Source organism: Dipodomys spectabilis, unplaced genomic scaffold, assembly GCF_019054845.1.
Source record: "Dipodomys spectabilis isolate Male_0828 unplaced genomic scaffold, ASM1905484v1 ptg000009l, whole genome shotgun sequence".
Taxonomy (NCBI): domain Eukaryota; kingdom Metazoa; phylum Chordata; class Mammalia; order Rodentia; family Heteromyidae; genus Dipodomys; species Dipodomys spectabilis.
Window position 1 is genome coordinate 2,032,148 of NW_024870686.1, and position 26,222 is coordinate 2,058,369.

At 39.0% G+C, this 26,222-nt stretch overlaps 1 protein-coding gene across 6 annotated transcripts in view; it reads right to left on the reverse strand.

Moving 5' to 3' along the window:
* Unc5d (unc-5 netrin receptor D) overlaps positions 1-26,222 on the reverse strand; it is a 571,205-nt gene that overhangs the window by 57,311 nt on the left and 487,672 nt on the right. For 3 of the 6 annotated variants that reach the window (XM_042701474.1, XM_042701476.1, XM_042701460.1), the window contains 3 exons: positions 11,924-12,109; positions 8,701-9,078; positions 4,604-4,688 (listed from right to left, as the gene is read on the reverse strand). In XM_042701474.1, coding sequence (XP_042557408.1) covers positions 4,604-4,688; positions 8,701-9,078; positions 11,924-12,109 — 649 coding nt within the window. Of the gene's footprint in view, positions 1-4,603; positions 4,689-8,700; positions 9,079-11,923; positions 12,110-12,868; positions 12,884-26,222 lie in introns of all 6 variants that reach the window. The other 3 variants (XM_042701473.1, XM_042701466.1, XM_042701450.1) reach the window with 2 other exon arrangements.

Here is a 26,222-nt window from a genome sequence, read left to right on the forward strand (position 1 = left end):
AGAGTGTAATGAAAAAAAAAGAAATGAATGCTTGCCTTTGGTTTCATTTGATTGTTTCTCAGAAGCTCTACATAATACTTTTCTAGTTCATTTCTCTACTTTCCAAACATGGGATTGTGCAGTTGGAAGAGAAAGAGAGAGAGAGAGACAGACAGACAGACAGACAAACAGAGACAGAGCTGAGCAAAGGTAGGTAGGAATACATGCAGACTGTATTATATTCTTATTGTACAGGTGGGAACAACCTCAGAGCTGACAAAACTGACCTTTTGAATCCCTTGATTTAAAAATACCTTAGTCTGATTTTATAAAATATGACTGGAATCTTGGTAAGGTAGAAATGATGACCCTTTTCCCCAAAATAAGATTTCTGAGAAAATGCAAACAACAACAACAAATGACACAAACCAAAAAAAGAATCTAAGTCTTTTGAAATTAACATTTGGGAAACAAGGCTTTTTTGTTCCTTTGTAAGCTAGAAAGGGGGAAGGCTCCCAAAATCCTCTTCTAGGATATGCCCTGAAGGACCTAACTCTCTTCTACTAGATCTCACTTCCTAAACTTTCTAGCACTTCCCAGTAGTGCCACAGGCTGGGATGTAGGTCTTTATTTACTACATGGGCCTCTGAGGGACATTTAAGATCTGAAATATAGCACTAACTAAAACTCTGGAGAACAAGAGAAAGTTAGAAAAGACTCATTAAGGTAGTGCTGTAGAACAGCAAGTGTTGAGGAGGGAAAGTGACAGACATTGTTTTTCTTAATGGAAAGTACAGATTGTAGTTGTGCAGGGTTAACCAGGAATGCAACTGACACTTCCTAAGAGAGACTGAGTATATTTCATTCAAAGATCAGCCTCAGTTAAAGAGTAGTAAAAGTGAAAGCACAGCACTTTTCTGAAAAGAACGTGAATACAGGGAATTGTTTTGCATGTTCGATTCTTTCAATACTCCCATCTCCCTAGGAACTGGTACAGGATTTGGACTAATCATGTCAGTTACAGTACCCTAAACTGTGATCTTACTTCACTGGGGATGTCACTCTAAAGGGACAAAAGAGTCTAACAACAGTGGCTCTCACCTGTAATCATAACTACTCAGGAAGTAGAGATTTGAGGATTGCAGTTCAAAAGCACCCCATGCAGGAAAGTCTATGAGACTCTAATCTCCAATTAACTACCATAAAAGGCAGAAGTAGAGTTGTAGATCAAGGGGTGGAGCGCAAAAGATCAGCACTCAAGCTCTGATTTTAACCAAGGACACTGGCACAGTAAATAATTAAGCAAGCATACAAACAAACAAGCGGGACCACAGAAATGTCAGGATAAAAATGGAATAAATTTTAACCTAAATAACATAGCAAGATGTTGCCTGGAAGATCCTGCTGTGATCTGTGATGAAGTAGATGATGAGGGATCACCAAGTCAAATCCAGCTCTCAGCCCACGAAATGGAAGGGAGGGGACAGTGGTAGCTTCCTAGGTACTGATGGAAGAAAACCAGAGCAAAGCATCCCAGCTCTTAGACTTTGAGAAAAGCATAGAATGACAGACAGATGGCCTGGAAGTAAAATGGGGTTTTCAGGAACTTTAGGAAGAGAAGATGATACAATAGTTTTTTTTCTTAATTAGTCACTAGATTATAAGCTACTAAAGAACACAGATACAAAGGAGCTTCCTGACAGAGTTGCAAAAAATTCATCCCAGCTTAAAAAAAAAAAAAAAAGCAGAAAAGCATTTGCTATTTTGAGTGCTTTGGTAAATAATATGGCTTCATTAAAAGGAGAATGAGAAAAACTAAGGAAGAGAAACAGCCTGCAGCCATGGTATTGGTCTTTTCCTCAGGAGATTAGAACATGAAGAAATGTTTCAGCAATCTGAAAGCAAGCCTGGTCTTTCTACAATTTCACTTCTGCCCCAAGGTTTAACAGGTAGAAAAACCGTATACCTCAGAGATGTAAAGTTTTGGATAGCCTCTTCTTATTTCCCACAAATTCCCTGGACAGCAGCAATGAGCTCAAATACTAGATACAAATGGATAAACTTGACTCTATTAAGTCAACCTATCTTTTGAGGACTTTGGGAATGGGCAAGATCTCTTATCTTAAAAATCGCAGGCTATCCCAAGTGATCATTCCCTTTCAATGTTTTTGAGCCATTTTATTTAAATCTTTGAATATGGGATGCCTGGTGGCAAATTGTGATTCTGGCCTCTTTAGAAGAGGCAGCTTCTTCTAATAGGCAGAGATAGAGATAAGTTGTAAATTAGGTACCTGGCAAAATGTGAAGTATCTCAGTGTTGGTTGCCATGTAATACAGTGGGAGGTATTAGGGATGGCTTTGAGAAGAAGAGTTAAACACAGGCTTGTGAGGTTGATTACATAAAGGGATAGGATATGGAGGTAGATGATGGCAGCAGGCCAAAATTGAGGGAAGATTAATGGACTTCTTCCTTCTCAGTCATCCCTCTTTATCCTTGGATCCTACATCTGCACAACTAATCAACATCAAATCAAAAAGATTTGAAAAATAATTGGGCCAGGTGCTGGTGGCTCACGCCTGTAATCCTAGCTACTCAGGAGGCTGAGATCTGAGAATCGCGGTTCAAAGCTAGCCCGGGCAGTAGAGACCGTGAGTCTCCTATCTCCAATAAACCACCAGAAAACCGGAAGTGGCGCTGTAGCTCAAGTGGTAGAGCGCTCGCCTTGAGCTGAAGAACTGAGGGACAGCGCCCAGACCCAGAGTTCAAGCCCCACGACTGACAAAAAAAAAAAAAGAAAAAGAATTGCAATGTTACTGAATACAAACAATTTTGTCTTGTAACTGAGTCCCATATAACAGTACAACAAATATTCATATAGCATCTACATTGTATTACATATTCTGAGTAGTCAAGAGATAATTTAAGGTATAAGAAAGGAGGTTCATAGATTCCATACAATTGTATGTGAAGGATACAAGCATCTATGGATGTTTTTATCTTTGTATGATTCTGAAACCAATTCCCTGTGAATGCCCACTGATGTCTATACTTGAGTTTTGTAGACTATGTTTAAACGCTTACTGTATTTAAGCATGACTTTCATCTCCAATAAGAATTGTTTCTCAAGTTAATCAAGAAATAAAAAATACATGTGACTTCCATCCTTATAACAACTGCAATGTTAGGTCTGCTTAGTTAAAAAGATTTTGCGGAAACTCCTTATAACTCTTTGTAATTGTCTGAGTCGGGCCAGGGACACGGCTCAGTAGTAGTAGAGTGCTTGGCTAGCCTTCATGAAGTCCTGGGTTCTACTCCCTGTACCACAAAACCAGAACAAATGTAAAACCAACCTACTAACCAACCAACCAAAAATGCTGTTTTAGCCAGGTGCCTGTAATCCTAGCTACTCAGGAAACTCAGATCTGAGGACAGAGGCTTAAAGCCAGCTCTGGCAAGCAAATTCATGAAACTCTGATCTCCAATTAATGAGTGAAAAAACCCCACAAAAAACAAAAAACAGAAGTGGAGGTATAGCTTAAGTGGTTGAGGGCCAGATTTGAGAGAAAAAATAAAGGTATGGGAGACTGTGAGGCCTTGAGTTCAAGCCCCAATTTTGCAAGTGGAATTATTTAGATAGAAGAACACTTTCAGGTGTTCAGGAAAAGCCCTCAGCTCCAGAGAAAATAATGTACCTGAGAAAATAATGTACATGATCAATACTGCATAGTTACATATGAGTCCAATAGGAGACTCAGCAGCAGCCAAGTGGACCTTTCCTTCCCCTGCTCTTCTCAAACCTGATAAGAGCAGAAAGTTAGAACCATGAGGAACATACAAATGGCTTTACAGAAATTGCTATCAAAATCTGTTTAAGCCATCTGTTTTTCTGGCTGTTTTCCTTCCCAGTGTTTTCTTTCATGCATTCTTTGCTAACAACAACAACAAAAATCTATTCTTACACAACCAAGATGTTATGACTAAAAATGCCAGAGGTATATATCCAGTTTATGAGAGAAATTGCTTTCTAAATAGGAGTTAGCTTTATCTTGTGTGGAGGAAAGGCGACATTTCTACAAATATTATAGCTGCGCTAAGAAAATAACCAAATACTTTCATTAAAAGAGTATGAGACAAGATTTGTATTTGTTCACGTAATTGAATTTAATGCTGCTGAAATTTGTCAGAAACGAAAGCTATTGAAGTTGAGACTATTTTTTACATAGAGGAAAATTGTTTAGGAAATTGTCTCTCAGACTCTATAGCAGGCCTTCTTACTGACCTTGAAAGGCTCAGGAGTCAATCACTGGATGAATTTACATATTGTCTAGTACCAAAAGGCTGAGAGCAATGTCAGTTCCTATGAGGAGGGTAGTTACTGGTTATGGAATGACCCTGATTACTATCTGTCTACCTATTCTGTATTTTTCACTTGTGATCTCTTGTTTAGATGACAATGATCTTGAAATGCAGCAGGCATGCAGTTTGTCACCCCTATATGGTCAAGTGGCTCACTACTTTATCTGTACACGTATGTGTTTCATTATCTTAGTAACTTCAGATTTCCCGTGACAGTTCTATCCCAAATTTAGATCTATTAATATTCCACCTTTGTCTGTCTCTCACCTTGGTTCACCTTGGTTGATGGACATATAAATCTCCCAAGAATTCTCCTCTGGTATGGCACCATGTGGTATAAGCAAACTCACCCCTAAGACAGAAAAAGCCAAGAGGTTATTTACAGATATTCCAATTATTTTGAGCATCTTATTTATGCCCACTACAAGGACCTTCTCAGGATAATTTGTGAAATAAGTGTTACAAAAATGAAAATACCAAAGATAATAACAGTGACATGGGAAGGAATATTTTCTACAAAGTATTAGTATTGGTGTTATTTTTAATAATTTTAATTTTCTTATAATTGTTTCATTTTCTTAAAACTTGGATGCTCTAAGACCAGACCTATCAAATATATCTAAGAATATAAGAGTTTATCAATGCAGCAGTTGATCTGTTCCAAAACTTAACATTTTTATTATTTTCTTTGTCTCTACTGATTTCCAGGAAAGGTATCTGAAATGATGGGTAACTGAGAACTTAGTAGCACAGAATGACCTAGAATTCACTAGGTCTGAATTCATGATCCTCCTGCCTCCTCATTGCCGTTATTACAGTTGTATACCACCGTGTTCACCTTAGAGTACTACATTTTCTCAAACAAAGTAGAGAAGGTAGCTTAGGACCCTCTTAGGTCATTAGGTAAATAATAGGTTTTAAACTTGCTACAAAGCATTAAGGGGATCTAACCACACTCATGTCAATATCAAATGTAAAAAACACAGTGCCTATTTCAGTGAGATATGTATAACAGAGAGGAAGAGCACGGAAAGCCACATCACGTGCATGTTAAATGTCCCATCTTACCATCGAATGCTGTGAAAAAAAGATTTAACTTTGGTCACAAGGGACATTAAGAGAGAGCTGAGATTCCCTTAATGTAACTTCTTGTTTATAAGAGGAAATGCAATAGAGACATTGGAAGATCTTTACAAAATAAAATCTCAGGGCACCCTCCTAGTTTGTGAATCATAGAGCTCTCACCATTTCTCCTTTCATTAATCACACAGAAAGCTTTCAGGTTGCTGACGATCATTTAAATCTAGAGATGGCAGGCTTTTCCCTTCTTCTATGAGCCTATTAACAGCTACATAGAGTCAAGGAATAGAAGGCTCATTGAAAAACAAGTTATTTGTGCCTCACACTTAGGAGCATTATTCAGCAACATGCTAGTTATCATCAGCATCTTATCTTTCAGTAGTGCCGAGATTGAGGCACATTTAAATCTTGCTCACAGCTTTTCAGCAAGGAGATCCATTTACATTGTGGACCTTCATGTCAATAGTAAGTGTAATTGCTATACTTAGGGATCTCCAATCAGAAGCCACCTTCTATTTTCTATTGTTCCTTAAATGTAGCTGCCAATTGAAATGGCCTCCATTCTATCCTTTCCTGCTGTTGAACACAGATTGTACCATTAAAGATATTCAATGAGTTTGGATGTTAACTCAAATACCTGCCCTAGTCATTCAGCTTTGCCACAGATTGACATAGCATTTTCTCTGCTGCCTTTCCTTCACTATCTGAAAAGACATTCAATCTCCATTCTTCATATAAAGAAGTCCAGTAGCCTGTCACCAAGCAAATGTAATATTATATCAATAACAACCCAATAAACACATAATGAACATTCAAATGTATGCACTGGGTTCAACGTTCTTACTAAACAATCCAGGCTCAAGCCATGTCATTTTGTGCAGAGGATCATGGCTTTGTGGTCTACTCCCAGATCCAGAAAAGAACTGTTTGAGAAGATGCTGTTTACAGAGCACATCATATCTTATTAATTTTCAATCAGCTTAATCCTTTGTGTTCAGATTGAAACATTATTCATGATATTCCTAAATTCAACTTGAATCTTACAAAGATCATTGGAGCTTAAAACTATTTTCCTCTTTCAATCAGAAATTGCATTATTATCTTTCAAACCTACTTTCCTCCTCTCGCCTAAACATACAAGTTGCATGTGGAGACTGATGACAGTCAATCACAGAGACAAGGGTGGTAAGGGGGTGTTAGTGTTAGTGACAAGTTATATATTATGAAGAATGAGAGTCACTGCGGGAAGGTTTTTGCCTGTGGTCTCTTAAAGAAGTATCCATTTCCAATATGCCATTCACCAGTTATCTCTGATTAAAGAAGAATATATTTCCTCCAAACTCCACCTGCTACTATGACAGCCTTTTATTTGATTTGACAACAGAATCACCTGTCTGAGTTTTCTGTTTCATATTTCGCATAATAAGTGAATTCCTGAGTTCTTCAAATGACAATTTGGGGTGGATGGTATTTGAGCAATCTAAATTTCTGTGTCACGCTTTCTTTACACTTTAGCTCCTCAAGGCATATTTTGCATTTTTTAACAGAAAAGAAATATGTTTTAGTTCCCCACATTTAGTATTCCTCAAACTGATTCTCAGTGAACTGCTTCCATGTTTTCTAAGGCTTCTTGTAAGGAGCTTTGAAACATCTGCACACAGAGGAATTGGATGGGAATCGTCAACAATGCTATCAGAAGCTTTTATTTTTACGATGAGTGTTTCTCAAGTCAGAAGGGAAAGAAAAACATATCTGTGGCTCATCATGATTATATCTTGCACTGTTTGATGGGCATTGAAACAATTTGGACAAGAAACAAACATACATAAAAGTGTATACATATACATGCACTCAAACACTCACAGAGGGAAGAGAGAGCAAGACCATTACTCAACCTGTTCAATCAATAAATACAGAAAAGCTTCTGGGAGCCAAGAATTGTGTAGAAAGGACTATGACTCAGTGTGAGACTTAGTTTGATACAGGTGTGTACATTTTTCTTTTGGGGAGGACAGAAGTTGTATCTTCTATTTTTCTTTTTCTAGGACCCACACTTCTAATTTATAAATTTTTATAGAGGGTCATTAGTACAAAGGGCTGACTGTTCATGTTTGAGCCTCCTATTTATCAATATTCATACCTCTAGAGGCAGAAACCAAAGCCCCCAGCCAATCAGCAACAGGAAGAATTACATCACACAGAGATGTTACGTGTTGATGCTTCTTACATCCTAAAATTTGGACCAGAGATTTGGAGCAGGACAATCAGTTAACATCAAGGCTGCTTTGCAGGCCTGTTCTTAAGGCACAAAATGTTTCAAAAAATCATTTTAAAGGTCACAACTGATCTATGAGAGAATAAGGAACATCCTTCAACTTAAGGTAAAGCTCAGACTCAAGTCACTAAACTACTAGAGGAGGTCAGTTTGCTTGAATAATAGGCTTACATGAGTCCCATTACAGATTTCATTTGATGAGATACCTTGGCCTTTGAGAAAAACTTCTCAGAGCCCTGTTTCAATGCTGACTTTCTGTGTAATAATATCTGCTGATCCAATGAGCTTTTCTTAGAAGCCCACATACACTGAGTTGCTCAGGACACTACAATTCTTATGGCTTACAATTCAAACCAGAAACTGACCTCTGTAGCCAACCACACAGGTCTCAGGCACAAACCTATTCACAGATAGGGAATCATTTTGAAGTGATCTGGGCTAAACACTTGAGGTCAAAACACCAAGAAAATCTCTTCTCTTCCAACCCAAAGGAGAAAAAGATACTTAGAAACTATCTAAAGTTTGAACTCCAAGGAGCAACACTACCATCATTTCTCATAATGAAGTAACATTATTAGCAAGGTCCATGGAAATTGAATACATTTAGATTCTTTGTTGGTGAAATTTGGCTGTCTTTGCACTAAATTATCTACCATTCCATGGACTGTCCTTGAGTACAAACATGGTCCTTGTCAGTTATGTCAAAGATTGTTCTTAGTGCTTGTCATGTTTCATGACTTCAAAAGAAGCTTAAGCCTTGTAGATTACCCAGACCTTTTAAGCAAATATGATTATAAATTCAGAGCATTCATTTCACACTGAGATGGACACAGCAGAACCAACCTGACCATAGGTTCTGGTGTGCTCAGTGTATCAACTAGACTGGCACAGCTACAACATTTGCTGCTCTGATAAGAGATAATAAATAATAGTGACAGGCTATAAATGCATAAATATAAAGAATGGACACAAGCACTGGCAAATATACAAACACACACTTATCACCCACCTGTATTTGGCATTACTAAGCGTCCCCCTAGATGGCCAAAAACACCAGTGGTCCTAAGCTCTGTCCTTGTGGGGAGTGATGACAGGTTTGGTATGTAGGGTGTTTTGTTTCTGGGATGCATCGTACTAAAGCCGCGGTTGTTTCCATGGGGAAAAGTCCCAGAGGGATTCTTGCCATGGTACTCAGCTCTCTCAGATACTCCAAGGGAAACCATGAATGAACTCTGGACTTTGACTTTGATGTCAGACAAAGGGTTGAAGAGTGAGGACTCCGTCATGAGTTCCTTGTCCAGTGGGTCCTGCAGACAGATAGGACCGCTGTATGTTCGGCTCACTGTCAAGTCTGGTTGCATGGCAGAATTCAGGAGAAGGGAGTTACCTGGTTACAAAATAGTAATAATAAAAAGAGGATCTGTCACTCAGAAACTAGAAGACTTCTCATTCCCCTTTTACAGCCGCTTTCACTGAATGGACAGTACACAAACTGCCTGCAGCCAGCTGCACCAGTCAAACCTGGCTTCCTAGACCCACCCTGAGCAGGTCCTTAGGGCTAGTCCTTAGTGACTGGCACACAGGGATCAGTTCTGGTTCTCCCCAGCAACTCAGTAAATGCCACAGGTCCAAATCCTTCTCTTTCTGAGCTATGTGCCTTCATTTGAAAACAACTATTTCTGGCACTGGGTCAAGCCACTAACTCAGGTATTGCTGTTTCTGTGATTATTTCAACTGGCAAAGACAAGCTTAAAAGAAAGGGGGAAAAAGGTGTTTTGTAATCCTGTTTGGAGTAAAAAAAAATCTGCTCATGTTAAGTGGCAAGAGATGACACAGCATGATGACTAGATAGTGCCATTTAACAATAACAACAACAACAACAACAACCATATTCCAGAACATACTTGGGGAATTCTGGACCGTTTCTGGAGTTGGAGAAGGAAATGACCTGTTCTCAGAGCAAATGGGATTTCATGAATAGCTCCATGGCTGAGTAGTCAATTTCCTTGAACATCACTCAGAACACCACTTGTCACTCAGGGGGGAAACCAACTCTACAGGGGGACAAAGAGTGACTCAGATTCTGTGTGGGGTACAGCCCACAATTGTGCCTTTTCTGTCACAAAACAAATGAAAAATAATCTGTACAAAAACATGAGAAATTAGACTTTGTCATCTGTTGGGGCTCACCATTTTTTTTCCCCAGCCAACAATTAATAATGTGCGATATTTTCTTGTGATGAAGTAATCTTGGTTATCAGTAAATAGCAAAATAACCCTCACTCCCAAACCACCCACCTAATATCAGTCCGTCAATGTGACATCTCAAGTTGAAACCTAAACCACATTAAATAATTTTCCTTTGAGGCCTGACGAGAATGTTTAAAGTATGACATTTTTGAAAATATTGCAGTTCTAGACCATATTGTATTAGCCTCTGTTGTTTTTTCCATTTTTGTAATTTGTAACAATGCCAGCAGGAAATCTATAACCCTGGATTTTCCATCTCTTGTTCAGATGCTCTAAGTCACTGAGAAAACACACAAACAAGATGAAATAATGTAGATCTAATGGCTCCTTAATGACGCTTCTTATATGTTTGTAGTGGCTGGGCCAAGATGTAGTCCCTATTCAAGTACCATGTAGTTTCTAAGAGAATCATTCTGAGAGCAATGAATTATGACCTGGCTTTTGTTTGTGGTCTTCCCAGTCAAGGAGTGAGATTGAAGAATATTCCACATCTGTTTAGGACAGAATTTCCTGGAGATCTCAAGAATCATATCTCTGAGTATCATGGCTAGTTCACGATTTTCCTTCTAAAGTTTAATGTAAAGGAAAATTATATGTGTGTGTGTGTGTGTGTGTGTGTGTGTGTGTGTGTGTGTGTGTGTGTGTGTGCTATTTCCTAGAGCCAGATAGCACAGACATAGAGAAGGCCTGTTTATAAAAATATTTACAAGGCTGCTGTGTAGCTCAATGATACAATGCTTGACTATCATGAATGAGGCAAGTACCAAGGTTTGACTCCCAGCATGCTCATATATATTAAACACACACACACACACACACACACACACACACACACACACACACACACACACACACACAGTATATTTATGAAGATGACAGAGTCCATAATTAAAGAATGTTGGCTACCAACCTGATTGAAGCCTGATAAGGGTCAGTTACTCATCGCTGGTCGCTTGCTTATCCCAGCCTACTCTGTGGAAATCTATTTCAGGTTTATGGTCTATTTTTAAGCATGACTGACTGTCTCTCTGTCTCTCTCTCACAATTGTCTTTTCTAGCAGGTTTATGTTTCCATATCAGCAGCCAACTGATGCTAACACTGAAATTTCCTGACCTGTTCAATAGGAGCTATGGACATACAATAAACAGAAATAGAGGAGACGGTATGGATGATGAGGGAAGAAGAAGAAAACTTCATCCTCTGAAGAGAGATGGTTTCATTTTTCTAAAATGAAGTATATCTCATCCCTACCTTGCACTCAGGAATAGATTTGGTTCATAGGAGAGAATTAAATGACTCTCTGCTTTGAAAATGAGTATTGCTGTACTTTGACATGATAGATTTTCCTTTCTTCACAACAAAAGATTGCTTGGACTTGGAACAGCTCAGAGTCATTTAGACTGGGATTTCATTTTTTTTTTCCTCCTGGCTAACTGACCCCATTCTATAACTTTTAAGGGGATTTTTTTTTTGGTACTTACATTAAATAGAAAAAAACAAAAAAATAGTGTAATAAATATACCTGGGTGTTGTGCTCTAGGACTTGGTCAACAGCTTTGAATAACCACTATTTTAATTACCTAAGTTTATATATATATACACATACATATATGTGTGTGTGTGTGTATATATATATATATATATATATATATATATATATTCTCAAGTTAGTCTTCTTAAAAGAGAAAGTAAGTTAAGATGAAGCAACTTCTTTAGCTCACTATATCTCAAGGATGGAACTGCCTCATTTAAAATCTTGCTAACTGGTGAAGTGAGACTCATTTGTCCTCACAGTAACCCAGGCCAGAGTCAGGGAAGCTTTTTTGCCTCTAGTGTCCTGATACATACGTACAAATAATTTGGTAGCGGCTCCCAGTGCCAACAGCTACCTTCACACAGGACTGAGGAGAATGAAGGGTCTCCTGTGTGAGTGTAGTCTTTGGTGCTGAGGATGAGGTGTTGGGGGACCTACGCCGCTGACCTTGACGGACTGTTTTGAAGTTGAAGGTCTGGAAGCCACCTGTCAATGCAGAAGAGTCGATGACGTCCACGCCATAGTCACTCTGGCTCCGTCTATAGAGGGTGACACCAACGACCAGGACTGCAACAGCCAAGACGGCAGCGCCCAAACCCGAGTACAAAGCAATGTCGCTGGCATTCTCAATGCCTGAAAGACACAAGAGAGATCCTAAGTGTCCAGCACAGGCACAGAGCCAAAGAGCCACCCCGGGAGACAAAATGAAATGCTATTGGATTTTTTCTGCTACTGCTCACAGAAGATGACATATGTAGCTCACCACAAGTTATATTCTCATTCGCACAATAATCATGTTTCTCAAATGCCTGGTATAAATCAAAGCAATGCTAGTCAAATATCTTAACTGCATTAAGGTAGCTTACCATGTAATAGACTCTTGCAGAGAATCAATTTTATAAAGAACATCATATTTTTCCAGTAAAAACAGGCAAGTCCTTAACTTATTTTAAGAAGTCATATTTACCTGCAATGTATTTTTATATTTTAGTATTATATGAGAGGGAGAAGACTCACACAAATGACAAAAACTGGGTGATGGCTCTACACATACAGGACCTGGGACACATGCATTTATGCAGAACAGTCTAGGGAAAGAATACAACACATGGTCAAATGAGTCAAGAAAGAGGAGGCCTGAGTTGACAAATATGAATTTGAGCTTTGACACCAATCATTTAGATTCAGAGAACACTAATAACCCCAGTTTAGGGTATATACAATCATTATGAGAGAATTTTTACTGTAAGATCTGAAGGTTTTGGTATTGGGGTGGAGAAGGGTCTAATGTTCATGGTAAATGTTTTCTGACACCAATTAAATGCTAGAGTCTAACACTTTGTGGTGGAAGAGGGTTGGTTTCTAAGAAGGTACATGCTGTTTCTCCCATACCTCTCCTACTCCATCCTATTGAATGCATGGGCAAAGCAAAAATAAAAGCGTTAGTTTGGATTTAAAATGTGCATGTCTTCCTTCCCATACCCCAAGATGTGCTGTAGCTGATTTTCCACTCTGTTCCACGTGTGTACTAGGTAAGGTTCATCCCAGAAACAGATCCATAACGATGGCTAAGACTCAGAATTGGAGATTTATCTGAGACAACACAATCCTAACAGAGGTGGAATCTCAAAGTGTGTGGAAATGGAAAATGGCAAGAGCTAACTGCATAATTAATCTTCAGATGGATTATGTGGTAAGTACACATAATGGGTTCAAAAGTAATTACGATGTCTCACCCTGTGTTGGACCAAAAGGATAAAATAAACCCATCGTATGTTTATCTTGTAATTGCATAACACTATGCATTCACCACACCCTCATATGGTACTTAGGTTTTCAAATGAGTAATACTAACCTCACAAGTAAAGTGAATTTATTTTCAACAAAGTTAGTGGACTGTAAAATAAGGTGCAAACAAATTAAAGAGTGAATAAGGAAATGAAGCAGAACCAGCTCAGTAATAGGGCAGTAAACACATGAAAATAATATACGAAAGAGAGCACAACCATCAGGAAGAATTGTAGCCGAAAGGTCAAAGGTTTAGCAGACACAGTGTGAGGTTTTTCTCTGTATTTTTCAGCAGAGTGCTGAGAAAGAGGGTGAAACTTTGACCTTAGTTCCAATTTCCTGATGGTCCAAATGAAGGAGTGACGGCGATGAGGCCCAATGTGCTGACCACCCAGAACCACGGGCATGGTGACTGACACTTATCTCAAGAGCACCTCTATCTGCCTACAGCATTTGAAAGGAGAAGAGCAGCCATCAATCTACTTACCTTTATCTCCCTCTGTCTACCCCATGGAGCTTCTTGAGAATAATGCTAACCAGAGCAAAAAGAAGGCACAAAACCCAACAGATGTATCAGACCAGGACACCCGGCACAGTCCAGGGAATTTTGGATCAAGCCCAATTAGTCCATTTCTTTACTCCACCCCAGCTCCTTGGGCACCACTGACTGATGACACTACCGCCTGTAAAGGTCTATCTAGGGAGCACACACCTGCTTGGCAAATGAGCACATTCAGAGAAATAGCTAGGCAATGCACTGAAGGCAGCTGCTCTACAGCTGAGCTGGCAAAGCAGAGACAAAGACATTCCTCGCCTCCCAGAACTAAAACATCCAAGCCTAGAAGCTATGAGGACAACCAAGGCAAAATTCCTGAGCTCAAAACAGGTATCACTAGGCAGGGACACAACATATTTCACCTTGTGTCCACTATCCTGCTAGTCACATAACCAGATTCTCACCTCTCTCCAATCCAATATAATGCCTGATTTTAGAAAAGGACTTCCCATGTGTCCTCAGGTCAAGGTATGAACATTTGCTATGGCTCACTGGGTTTCCCCCTCTCCCCCAGGAAAATGTGCAGAATCTACTTGTCTGAAGGTGATGAAGGATCAAATTATAATTTTTTAAAATGGGAGAAAGGATGTTAGGGATAGGGTTGGAGACAATGGATAAAGCTAGGAGGCACTGGAGAAAGGTTCCTACAAAGATAGGGTGCTTAATCTGCCTGGAAATTCCAAACTTCAGTGTATAATACTTTTATTGATCTAACAAACATTTTTGAAGGCCCCCATGCAACTGAAATGAGGATGCATAGATGAATGCACACAGTGTCTACTTATTGCTTGCCTAAAATACAGACAGTGAGAAGATCCTGACATATCAGGGATAACTCAAAGTATATAAAGTAATCAGAGTCACATTTTGTATCTCAAGGAATTTAATCAGAAATCCTTACCCTTATCCTACCTCAAATTCTTCTAAAGTTGAATTACTGTGCTTCTTTCTTCTTTCTCTTCTTTTTTCTTTCTTCTTTTCTCTATCTACTTTCTTGTCCTTCACCTCATTCTTTTTTTTTCCCCCTCTGTTCCTCTCTGCCCAATGATTTCCAATCTTTCTTTCCAAGGACATGGACTGGTTTACCCTCTAAAGATTTCTTGTGTGTTCCTAAAGGTTGCAGTGGACCTTGTGTGTTTAGACTGGCCCCACAAAGAGCTGAGCCTTACTTGTACCTTTTCTATGCAGGCTTCACAGGAGAAGGAGGAAGCCATGTGCATGTGTCTGTGAGCACAGGCACACTTGGAGGTACAGAATCATCACATGCATATGTGGGCATTCAACCACTCAAGCTCACACTCATGTCCAAAGAATATCAAACCGGATAGAGAAAACTGTGCCACACAACACAGAGACTGACTAGGGCTGAAAACTACTCATGGACCCATCGCAAATTCAGTTGCCAGCTGTCCCACCAATTGTTGCCCTGTGTATTGTTCAGAGGATTGCACCCCTCAATCTTGAAAGTCATATACAACCCACCTATCTATAACACCCACCTGTCAGATGTCTCTCTACCCTATGCCGACTCTTTGCTACAAAGTCTGTTAATGTTGCAAACAAGTTCTGTAGCACTCCTAAGGTTTGAGATTCCTATGACTCACACCTTCCATTGTTAGTAATCTGAAGGACAGTAAGTTGTTTTATTTTCCTTAACTGGTTTAAGCCCTTTACAAGAAATGATACCTCTATAATTTCCCATGGAACCTTGGAAACCATTGTGCACAACTCTTTATAGACCTCAAACTTTGATCAGTGATGTATGAAAGAAATCACAGTCAGGTTGATTTTTGAACTGTTGCTGTTGAACTGTTGCTGCAAAGACTCTCTTCATTTCCATTTACACACATATGTAAAGAATTCTGTTTTCTCAAATATTCACAGTGTTGTTGGTTTGTTTTCTCACAGTGGTTCTGAAACAGAATTCATGACTATAACAGGGGATTATGCTTTTCTTGTGGATACAGGATCCTTTTCCAACTTCGTTTTGTAAGTGAAGTTTGTAAAATACTGTCATCTTCCTTGTTCCCTTAATGTCTCTTTTCCTCTATCCAAGAGTCACAAAAGTTCTAGGCAAAGCATGGAAAACTTAAACATGTCAAAGAAAAAAATGCATTGCATACAATCTAAGCTACATACAATCCCAAACAAAAAAAATAACCAAACAAATTGATGTAGGAACCAGTTGTGTTGCAAATTCATCAGAAAGAACTTAAGAATGTATTCAATGCTTGAGGGAGCAGAACATCTTAAGAGAGAGGTTGCAAAAACGAGTAGAGCTGGAAAGTAGGACCCTGGAGAAGTATTTAAGGGTTTATCTGGCCTGGAATAGGATGGCTATGAAGTGACTTCTACTGGTGGGAATGCAGAAAGAGTTGGTATAAGAAAAGATTAGACCCACAGTAGACAGTCAATGACTGCTCATTTATGATGAAGCTAGTTACAAATTATTCTGCTATTTCTAACAAGGATCAGAAAAGGAATGCATGACCATTTATTATAGCAACTGCAACACTGGTTAGGTAGTAAAATGACCTTTACTACAATGAGAATTGTAACAAAAACCACTTGTATTTCTGAGGGTAATTATGATATCTCCTTTCAAAAAGTCTCTAAAATCTTGAATGACTTTATGATGGCCTGTAATTATTTTGTTTTAGATTTTTTTTGTTGTTGTTGTTGTTAGCTGGTAAGAAGGATTAAATCATCTTTCAAAGCCACTCTGAATTTCATAGTTCTAGAACTAGGTACTAATCAAATTTGATGGCTTTATGAATTATAACCATCCCCAGTCATTTATTTATTTATTTTTAATTTTTTTTTGGTCCAGTCGTGGGGCCTGAACTTTGGGCCTGGGTGCTGTCCCTCAGCTCTTTAGCTCAAGGCTAGCGCTCTACCACTTGAGCCACAGTGCCACTTCCGACTTTTTTCTTTTTGCTTATGTGGTGCTGAGGAATCGAACCCAGGGCCTCATGCATGCAAGGCAAGCACTCTACCACTGAGCCACCTTCCCAGCCCCCCCCCCCCCCCAGTAATTTATAGTGACCAATGTCCCCAAAGGACTCTAGCAAAAGGCTGTTCACTTGATTTGCCATATTCTTCTTTCCTAAGTCCCTGGTGAAAGACATATTGAAGCCTCAATCCCCATATTAGGAACATATATCAGACTGGAGTCAAATTTGCAAAATCTCCAGCTACTGAGAATTAACAAAGGAACATAGAAGCACCTTTCCAAACATGGTGGTAGTATTTTTTTAAAACCGTTATGAACTCCTATTAGATATTATAGAATGCCATTGTTCCCACTGCAGAACAAAAGGCAAGAACAATTGAATGGAGACAGTATGAGAGACAGTGAAGGACTATGGGATCCCCATGATGAATATGCATAAAGACCTGTGAATGGCAACAGGTAGAAGACTGAAAAGCCAACCACTGAGTTGGAATCCCACAGAAAACCAACCAACAGCCATCCCAGGGAGCAATGCCCCAGCATGGACAGTGATGCTGACAGGAAGTGGCCCACTAAAGCACTTCATTGTGTGCTGAAATATGATAGAGCAGATGTTACTGTTAGGGATGTTCATCAGGAAGGAATTTTTAAATTATCAGCATGGACAATTGTGGTAACCAGTTCCAATATTATTATAATCCTTCAAATTTTCTAACCCCCCTTGGTCACCAATCAATAAATCTTTCCTTCCAATTTTTCCATCTTTGCAATTGTACAGTTTTTTTTATTATTTATTTTTGCTATTGTGCAGTTGTTTTATTGTTTTAATTAATGACAACTGCCAGGTCTGACATCATTGTTTACTATATATTTTGACTCACTAAATCCATTTACTCTTTCAAACAAAATGCTTCCTCATTTGAATGTATAAACCAAGAAAAGAAAATACCTTCCCTTCCCCAAAGACTCATTAAGGTTAAATAGTAGAGGTAAAAAAAAAAATCCCAAGTGGACTATCTGCAGAATCAATGTTCCTGGTTAACCCCATCCAGCTGTTAACCACAGCTTTCCTCACTATCCCCCTAATTACCTCTCAGTATGCAATGTAATGCAAGAACTAACATGAACCCCTGCTTGCTCTCTGAGGAATACAGATGTGATTTTAGTCTCATCCTCATACAAAAATCCATGAAGTGGGAGAGGGGGGAGAGGGTCTTGGATTTCACCTTTTACAAAGACTCTGGTTCAGTAAAGGAATGACTTACCCCAGGCTTCACAATTAGAAAATGGCAAAGCCAAGGTCTACATACATAGCCAACTTCACTACCCGACATCTCATAATGTTCCTTTTCATGTGTCCGTCTTTGCACATCTCTATCCAACGTAATTCAACTTTCTGAGGGAAGTTTCAACTGACTGGGATTATCAAAAACCTGATGCTGTGTTATCTCACCCGTGCCTTTGTTGCTGTTTGGTCATCATTTTATTCATACTCCAGGGACAAATACTTTCAAAAATAAAGCACAATGGCTATTTTGGACTCTTTCCTTCTTCTGAGCCCCTGTTTCTTAGCTAGTTTGTTCAAAAGATATAGGCTATCATGTGTGGGCACACTCCCTACACCTCAAAATCCTTCTGTTTTCTCTTCCTTTCCTCTGTTCCCTGAAGAGCTGCTGTTCTTTTAAGCCAGACATTCTCTGATCCAATCCTTTCTTGCTTCTTTGGGGACATGGTCTCATTTATTATTCTCTTTTGGTCTTGCCTCTTCAAGTTTGAAACTCTATACCTGAGCCTTGCAATCTGCCTACAAACACTGTCTCATTTCTTAAATCCCTTTGCCCCAAATACTTGCCTCCATTTATTTTTCTGATCAGTTTCTCAAAGATGTAGTCTTCTGCCCATCTATCTACTGAGTGGCTAGCTTCTTATTAGTAAAAAGAACTTTAAAAATTTTTAAAACATTAAGTATACCCCATAATCTTGAGTACCTGTTAACTGTTGTCACTGTTAAGATAAAAAACAAGGGCAGCATATGCAAAATTAGAAAATACTTTAGTAATCATTTTATAGTGCCCTGTGAGTCCTTTAAAAAATAACAGTATGCATGTCCTTCACTCATTTTCATTCTTTCTTTACTTTAAAAAATCCATATTACATTTGTTCTACTATGTTATCTTTTAAAAAAATACAGAGGATATTCAGTTTCTTATCAAAACATATACACATTTTTCCTTCTTTATCACACTTGCTGAGTTCACAGGCAGGCAGTATGTTAATTTAATTCCCTTTGCTTTATCATATCTTTTCTAGTCTGTCTTTGCTCAAACCCTGATCTCTCACTAAGTTCCCCTGCAACCTTATCCACGATAGTGTTCTAATTCTTTGCCATTGCTCTGCAGCAATAGACAGGAAGAACCAACACTTCTTTTAGAAAGAAATTGTCCCTTAAATTGGATTCCCCAATTCTCTGACCTGCTCCTATTGTTTAGTAGCTTCCCTCATTCTCCTAGTTCTAAATACAGGTTTTCAAGTTCAATTCTTGGCCCTTTTCCTTCTGTCTCTAGTCTCAGCTAATTGGATAATAGCTCACACAGAGACTGTGCCAACAACTCCTGGGCTCCTGCCTTCTCAGATCAGCAACTCCCATCTCATTGTCACTGAAGATCTGATCCCACATTTCCTTCCTGCTTGCTTGACGAATCTACCTGCATCCTGGGTTAGCATCTCAAATGTGTCACCTGATTTATGGATTTGCCATTCCTCCCTTCTCAAGTATTTTTTCCTCTTGAATTCTCCCTCTCCTTCTTGTTCTCCCTCTCTCTCTTGCTCACGTTCTCTCCTCCTCCTTCTCCTTCTCCTTTTCTTCCTCCTCCTCTTCCCCCCCCCCCTCTTTCTCTCTCCCTTTCTCCCTCTCCTTCTCTCTTGGTAAAGATCTCATCAATAAACAGGCTGGAGATATAGAATCATTCCTGATTTTGTTTCAAAATCGCTCTCCCAAACATTCATAAGCCTCACTGATTGGACTTCCAGTGCTTACTGAATCTCAATTTCCAGGCAAGACACCCCTGTGAATGCTCAAGTTATTTATTCAGGTTGCCTCTACCCATACCAGTCTTGGATGACTCTGCCCTATTTTACACATGCCAGTAAAACATTATTTTAATGCTGGTACTCTCAGAACTTCCAATGACCGAAGTTTGTTCTGAATCTATTCTCAGGAAGACATAACATTTTCCTGTTCAGGACATGTCATGCTCTACACAGCCTATACCTACTTCTCACCTACATGGACTTTAATCTCTAGCCAAGTTTCTTATCTTTTTTTTCCCCACTTAATTTCTCCTCTTGTAGTAAGGACTTCTAATTCTTTTCCAATTCTACCTATTCTGGAGCAATTAAGACATCCTTTCATAACACATTTCTTGGTAGTGCATATTCATATGGTTTAGTCTTTTTTTGGTTCAAGTTGCCAGACTTGGGTAACAAAATTGTAAGACTAAATCTAAATTTTAGATCAATAGTGAATAAATTGAGTACAAGTATTTCCAATGATAAACATGAAACATATTTATGTGGAAATTTTAATTGTTCAGTACTTATCTAAATCCAAAGTCAACTATTTTATCTGTTACTACTTTTTGAACTGTGAGTCAATTATCTTTTTAGTTATCCAGTGGGGATATGGTAAAAGATTAGGATTTGAATACCAGGCTCTGAGCAAGTTATTTCCTCTTATTTAATTTCTTATTCGGACCACTGAAGATATAAACTGTATAAGCTCTAAACTGCCATCAGTTGCACAGGTGGGACTTGTGAATTTGCATTTAAAACAAGTAACCTGAATTATTCTAATGTCAAAGAGTACATTAGTCTACCACCTATATTCTAGATATATGCTTACTTCTGAGGGATTTAATGAACAACATCCCATTATGTCCATTCAGGACAGACTTGGAATAATCACCAAAAATGGTACTAAGAAAAAGCATATATTTATGATGGACCAAAAAAATCAGATAATAATAAAACAGAAAATGGTAAGAAAATTACAAATGTTGCACGTAGGTAAGGGTTGAATTGACTCACAGAAGAATGATTGTGAAGGACAAAGCAAATCATGCAATTTGTGGAAAGTGCCATACTTATGTAATTGAAAATAATCATCATGGGATGAGGAAAAATGGTGGACAAAATAAGGAGGAAAGTGTTATATAAAAGTGACTGGAGGATGGGCACCAATGCTATAGTCTAATATGAATTTAGCAGGGTCCACAGTCCGTAGAGAATTTAAGAGAGATGGCCTCAAAAAAGTTCTATGGGTTGAAAGTATCAATGTCTACACAGCCTGAAGCAAAATGTCCAAGTTTCTGGTACCCCACTCCCCTTCAACTTCTTTTGAGCAGTCCCAGACCTAGGGAATATCATAAAGAACAAAGACCCAATGTTAGTCTATTGTGCATGAAACCAGTGTATAATGGGAAAAGATGGAGGAAGGAAGTTTCCTTCAGTGAGACGTCTTTCTAGATTTTAAGGGATACATTCAAGTTGTTCCTACTGACAATAATGCCAGGATGCAGGTTCCCTGTAGAGCCAGGTATACGGTAGCTGATCACTCAAACTTGTTCCCCCACTTCCTTTTTCCCATCACTTATTTTCTACTATGAATTTAAATTGTGAGGATTCTTCTTTTTTTTTTCCTTCACACTATTCAAATGGCCATTTGAATAAGGAAAGTATATCATAAATATCTACTGCATGAATGAATTGGGTTGGCTTATAGATGTAAAATTCTTTAAAATTATTTTGAAGTAGTTGTACAAAGGATTTCAATTCACCATCTCAATTTATGAGTACAATGCATCTTGATCGATGTCATCTTTTCCATTGTTCTCCCCCATTTCTCCCACCCCCAACTACGCCCTCAAATAACCTAGCTCCATTTTGACTTAGGTACACTGCATATCTACCATGTAAGTGAAGAGAGATGGCTATAGATTTTTTTTAATACCTTAACAGTAAAAGGTTCAGGAAGTAATTATCAGGAAGCCGTAGCATCACAACTCAACAAACGTTTTCTGAACATCTATCATATGCTAGGTTAGGCGTTAGGGTAAATACAATGAATAAAATGAGGAATGAACCCTACACTAAGTACCTGATGCATCTACTGAGATGATATACTATAGAGGTGCAGAATAGTTTGATGAGGGAAAATTACAGGGGTGAGTAACTTGGACTTGGGTGATAGTAGGAATAAAGACATGCAGATATGATGCCTTAGCTGAATACTGAAGGAAGAATACATGAAAGCAGATTAATGGTTAGCTAAGGTGAAAGTGTTTACAGGCAGAATAGTAGAACCAAGAAAGCACTTATATGTCAAAATGCACAAAGGGGTATTCAGAGTAGCTAAGAAGCATCAGTAAGCTAGTAGCACAGTAATGGTGATAGGAAGGAAAATGTCTGATGGGTAAGCAGGTCAAAAGAAGCTGGTAAGATTAAAAGAAGGCCGGGGCCAGATTTCAGTGTGCTAAGGACTTCATGTAGGAACAATAGTGAGTTAATAATGAAGTGCTTTAAACAGGAGAGTGATTTGTTGAGAATTTTCATTTTAGGGAGGCTAGATAAAGTGATGTAGCAAAGTACTGCATACAGTGAAGCAAATAATAAAACCCTGTTTAGACTGGGGTCTTTCAACTTTTCCTCTGGACCTATTATTTTCTCCTAATATTCTGGCAGTTACCTTTTCTTCTCTAGTGACTTCTGCCCTGTGGATCTTCTAATCTTAGTCTTCAGATAATTTCTCTATTCACATCCCAATGAACTCATCTAACAGAAGGATTTTAAATATCATGTTGACTCTGACAAGCCCCAAATTTATATCATCCAGAGGGACAGTCACCTGCCATCCAGTTTCACATATTAAACTGCCTATTCAACCTCTCCTTAATACTTAATAAGCATCTCAGAAAGAACTCTGATTATCCCTCTAGAGCTTGTACACAAAAATTTCACCTTATCGACACTGGCACCTCCATCCTTCCTGTAGTGTTGTCTGAATTTTGGAATCATCCATAATATTTTTCTTCCTGTCATACTCCATACCTAATCCACCAGCAAATCGTTTTCTGCCTTCAAATGTAATATGTGTGTGTGTGTGTGTGTGTGTGTGTGTGTGTGTGTGTGTGTGTGTGTTCAAGCCACAATGATTACTCAGTATTCTTACAGATTATTATAACAATAGTCTACACTGAGATTATTCTACTCTAATCCTAATAGATTATTATTAAAATGGATCAAATCATGTAACCAATCTTTCTGCCTCTACTCTGATTCCCTGTGGGTTTACACTCAACACAGCAATTAGCGTTTATTCTTGAAAGTATCAGGTCATGGACTCCCAATGGCTTCCCATGTCCCTCCTCACACCACTTGTATGATCCTGGCAATTACGGTTCTTTCCCTTGTCACTTTGTTCTAGCTAGGCAGTCCTCCTTAGTGTCTCTTAGAGCCTTTGAGCAAGCTCCTGCTGATAGTCCCGCACCCCGTAATTCCCTTTGCCTTTGGAGGTTTGTACTCAGAAAGACAGACCCTGGGTCTTTGCTCCTTTTCAGGCCTTTTTATGAATGTAATTTTATACCTTATACAATAAAGCAATGAATTGTCCATTGAAACCAGCCTTCACCCCTGGTCCAACTTTATTTATCTTCATAACACCTCACACCAACTCCAAAGCACTTAGTATAGTGTAATTTTTACTGGTTTGCTTATGTACTTAATGGCCTCTCACTGAAACTGTGAGGGCGATGGAAGAAAAAGCTGACTGGGCTGACTCTCCACTCCCCTGAACACCTTGGCACTCAGAAAACACTCAACAGACAACTGCTGGATGAATGGACAGAAAGACTGGAGTACAGTGGGCTTGGAAAAAAAGACAGATGACCTTGAGATGTTTTCAAGGGGGGAAGGAGACAGAGTGGGATGAGGTATGGTATTGAGCAGAAAAAGGGAGATCAAGAAAACAGAGGTTTTGAGTGTCTATCCAAGATTCTCACCCAGAGCATTGAGTTGATGATAAAAGTTTCACTGAAACAGAGAAGATGGGAGAAGAATGGGTTGAGGGACTGGGACAGAGAAGGCCAATTCAATTTTGAAGCTGAGATTAAGGTTATTGGGAGATATTTAGTGGAAGATGTCCTGCAGGCAGCAGACTCTGCAACTATTAATTGGATTCATGCTGATCATCTCTGTTCACTACCAAGCAACTATGTGGAAAGGAAATGAAGAGAGAATGTGTAGGGCTGACTTCTTTTCTAGGGGAAAGCTAAATCCTCTTAGTTTACCCGTCAGGTGATCTTCTGGATCCAGCTCTCCCCAGGAGCTCACAACTATTCAGAAACCACATTCATTGTTGGAATACCACCATTTCTCAGTCTGACTCTGGGGGTACATGCTTGCCATTCAGAACCTACTATATTTTACTGCACCTCCTGACATTGTTACACAACATTTATTGAAAGCACATTTGATGGTAATGAAGTTTCTATTAACTATGATTAAATCTCATAAAGCACCTGAAGATAATTTAAGATGTGCAGAAGCAGAAAATGAAACATTCGGTTTAGTACATTAGGAAACGTAATTGATTAAATTATCTCATTTACAATAAGTGCTTTCATGAGCTATGCACTGCACATATTTTCCCCAGTTTGTCATTATGATTTGCCAACACGTATCTTCAGACTTCACTTTCTTTATGCACCTCCTTGCAACTCAAACCTGGATTTGCGGTTCTGGTCTTGAAGGGTTGAGTCCAAGGCGTCAAGTGATACATTCTCTCTACTAGGACTGGTGGAAGATTATGAGTACGCTATATATAGGAACAGGTTGTTTCTCAATTACCATCATAATTGACTTTGATTTTGCATGTGATGATTCATGTAGTCTTCAACTAAACCCCACTTTCACTGAGAAGCAGCAGCCTGAATTTTGTAAAATGCACTTCTAACCATGCAGCTTACACAACCTCTTTTAGATCCCTCTGGGAGCCTTCTGCAATCATGTTGATTCCGTTAAGGCTTTATTTTTAGGCAAATCACAAATTAAAACACTTTAAGTGATTCTGTTGTAGTATCCAGCAATTAAGCATAGTGCTCAGGAGTAAGAACCCACCCATCCAAAAAAACAAATTCGGGAGTCCCTAAGGAATACAAAGAGCTTCTGTGGGCTTTGTGGCTGAAGTACAGATGTAACTAAATTAGAATGGCACAGGACTCACAAACTAAGCATGAAATTAATTTTAAACACTCACACCTGCATTTTTAACTAAGCTCACATGGGCTGCCACATGGACAGGCATGATCCTGTTTGTGCTGTACACCAGAACTAGTAGATAGGATGAACATAGGACCTGGAAGAATCTGAGAGTCACTCATCCCCAGCTGTCACCTTAAGGTCTTCACAGGTCCAGATCACATGTTCAGTGATCAGTTTGTTTTTTTTCCCCAGCTCATAATGTGCCTACTCATACCTACAAACACACATGAATACACTTGGGCTTCTACACCCACAGTATTTGTCTGAACTCAAAATCAACCACACTTGATGTCAGAAGGCCACTCACGATCCCAGGGACCAATGATCTATTATGAGCAACTGGTAGCACAGAGAGGCATCAGGAAAGTATGTTTTGTATTGTTTTACCAAGTTCTCAAGTTGAAAGTAAGTGGCATCTTCCTATTTCCACCCTGCCTAAGGCAACCCAAGCAAATATGAAGAGATTGGCTTTTCTGGATCTTTCTCTCATGTCTTGTGATGCCTGCCTCCAATGTATCTATTTCTGTCTGTCTTCACAAGGACTTAATTCTTTCAAAGAAGTTAGCTAATAAAAGCTATTAACCCTCCCAAGCTCTTTGAAATTTAATACTCTCGGATTTAAAAGATCAAAAGTCATCCGTCTTATAGTAAATGAGTGAAACTGGGCAGGGACATTTTTCTCAAGCTTTATAAGCCAGGCAGATGGGTTACTTCTCTTGTTGATAAGAGCTGTATTGCTCTTTTGGTTTCCTTGTATGCCTTACCTATTTCTGACTGCATGACAATGATCTGAGGAACATAGTAACAGGTAAGTTCTCCCCACCCAACTATAGATTCATCTCATTCACCTCTTCTTTTCTGAGGTGGAACATGTTTAATAAACTCCAATCATCCCCCCAGGGTTCTGGATCAGGTGGCCTCTGATCTACTATTTGAAAAACACTTCTCTAAGACAGTGGGCCTGAGGTGCACCATTGGAGTCCCATGGAGACTCTTGAAGAACAGCGATTCTGAGGTTTTCCAACCCACATCCCATCCAGTTCAAAATTCTGAATTCAGTGGTAGAGCTTGGGAACTAGAGATTTTTGTTTGTTTGTTTTTGTTTTTTAAACAGGCCTCCAGGTGATTGTAAA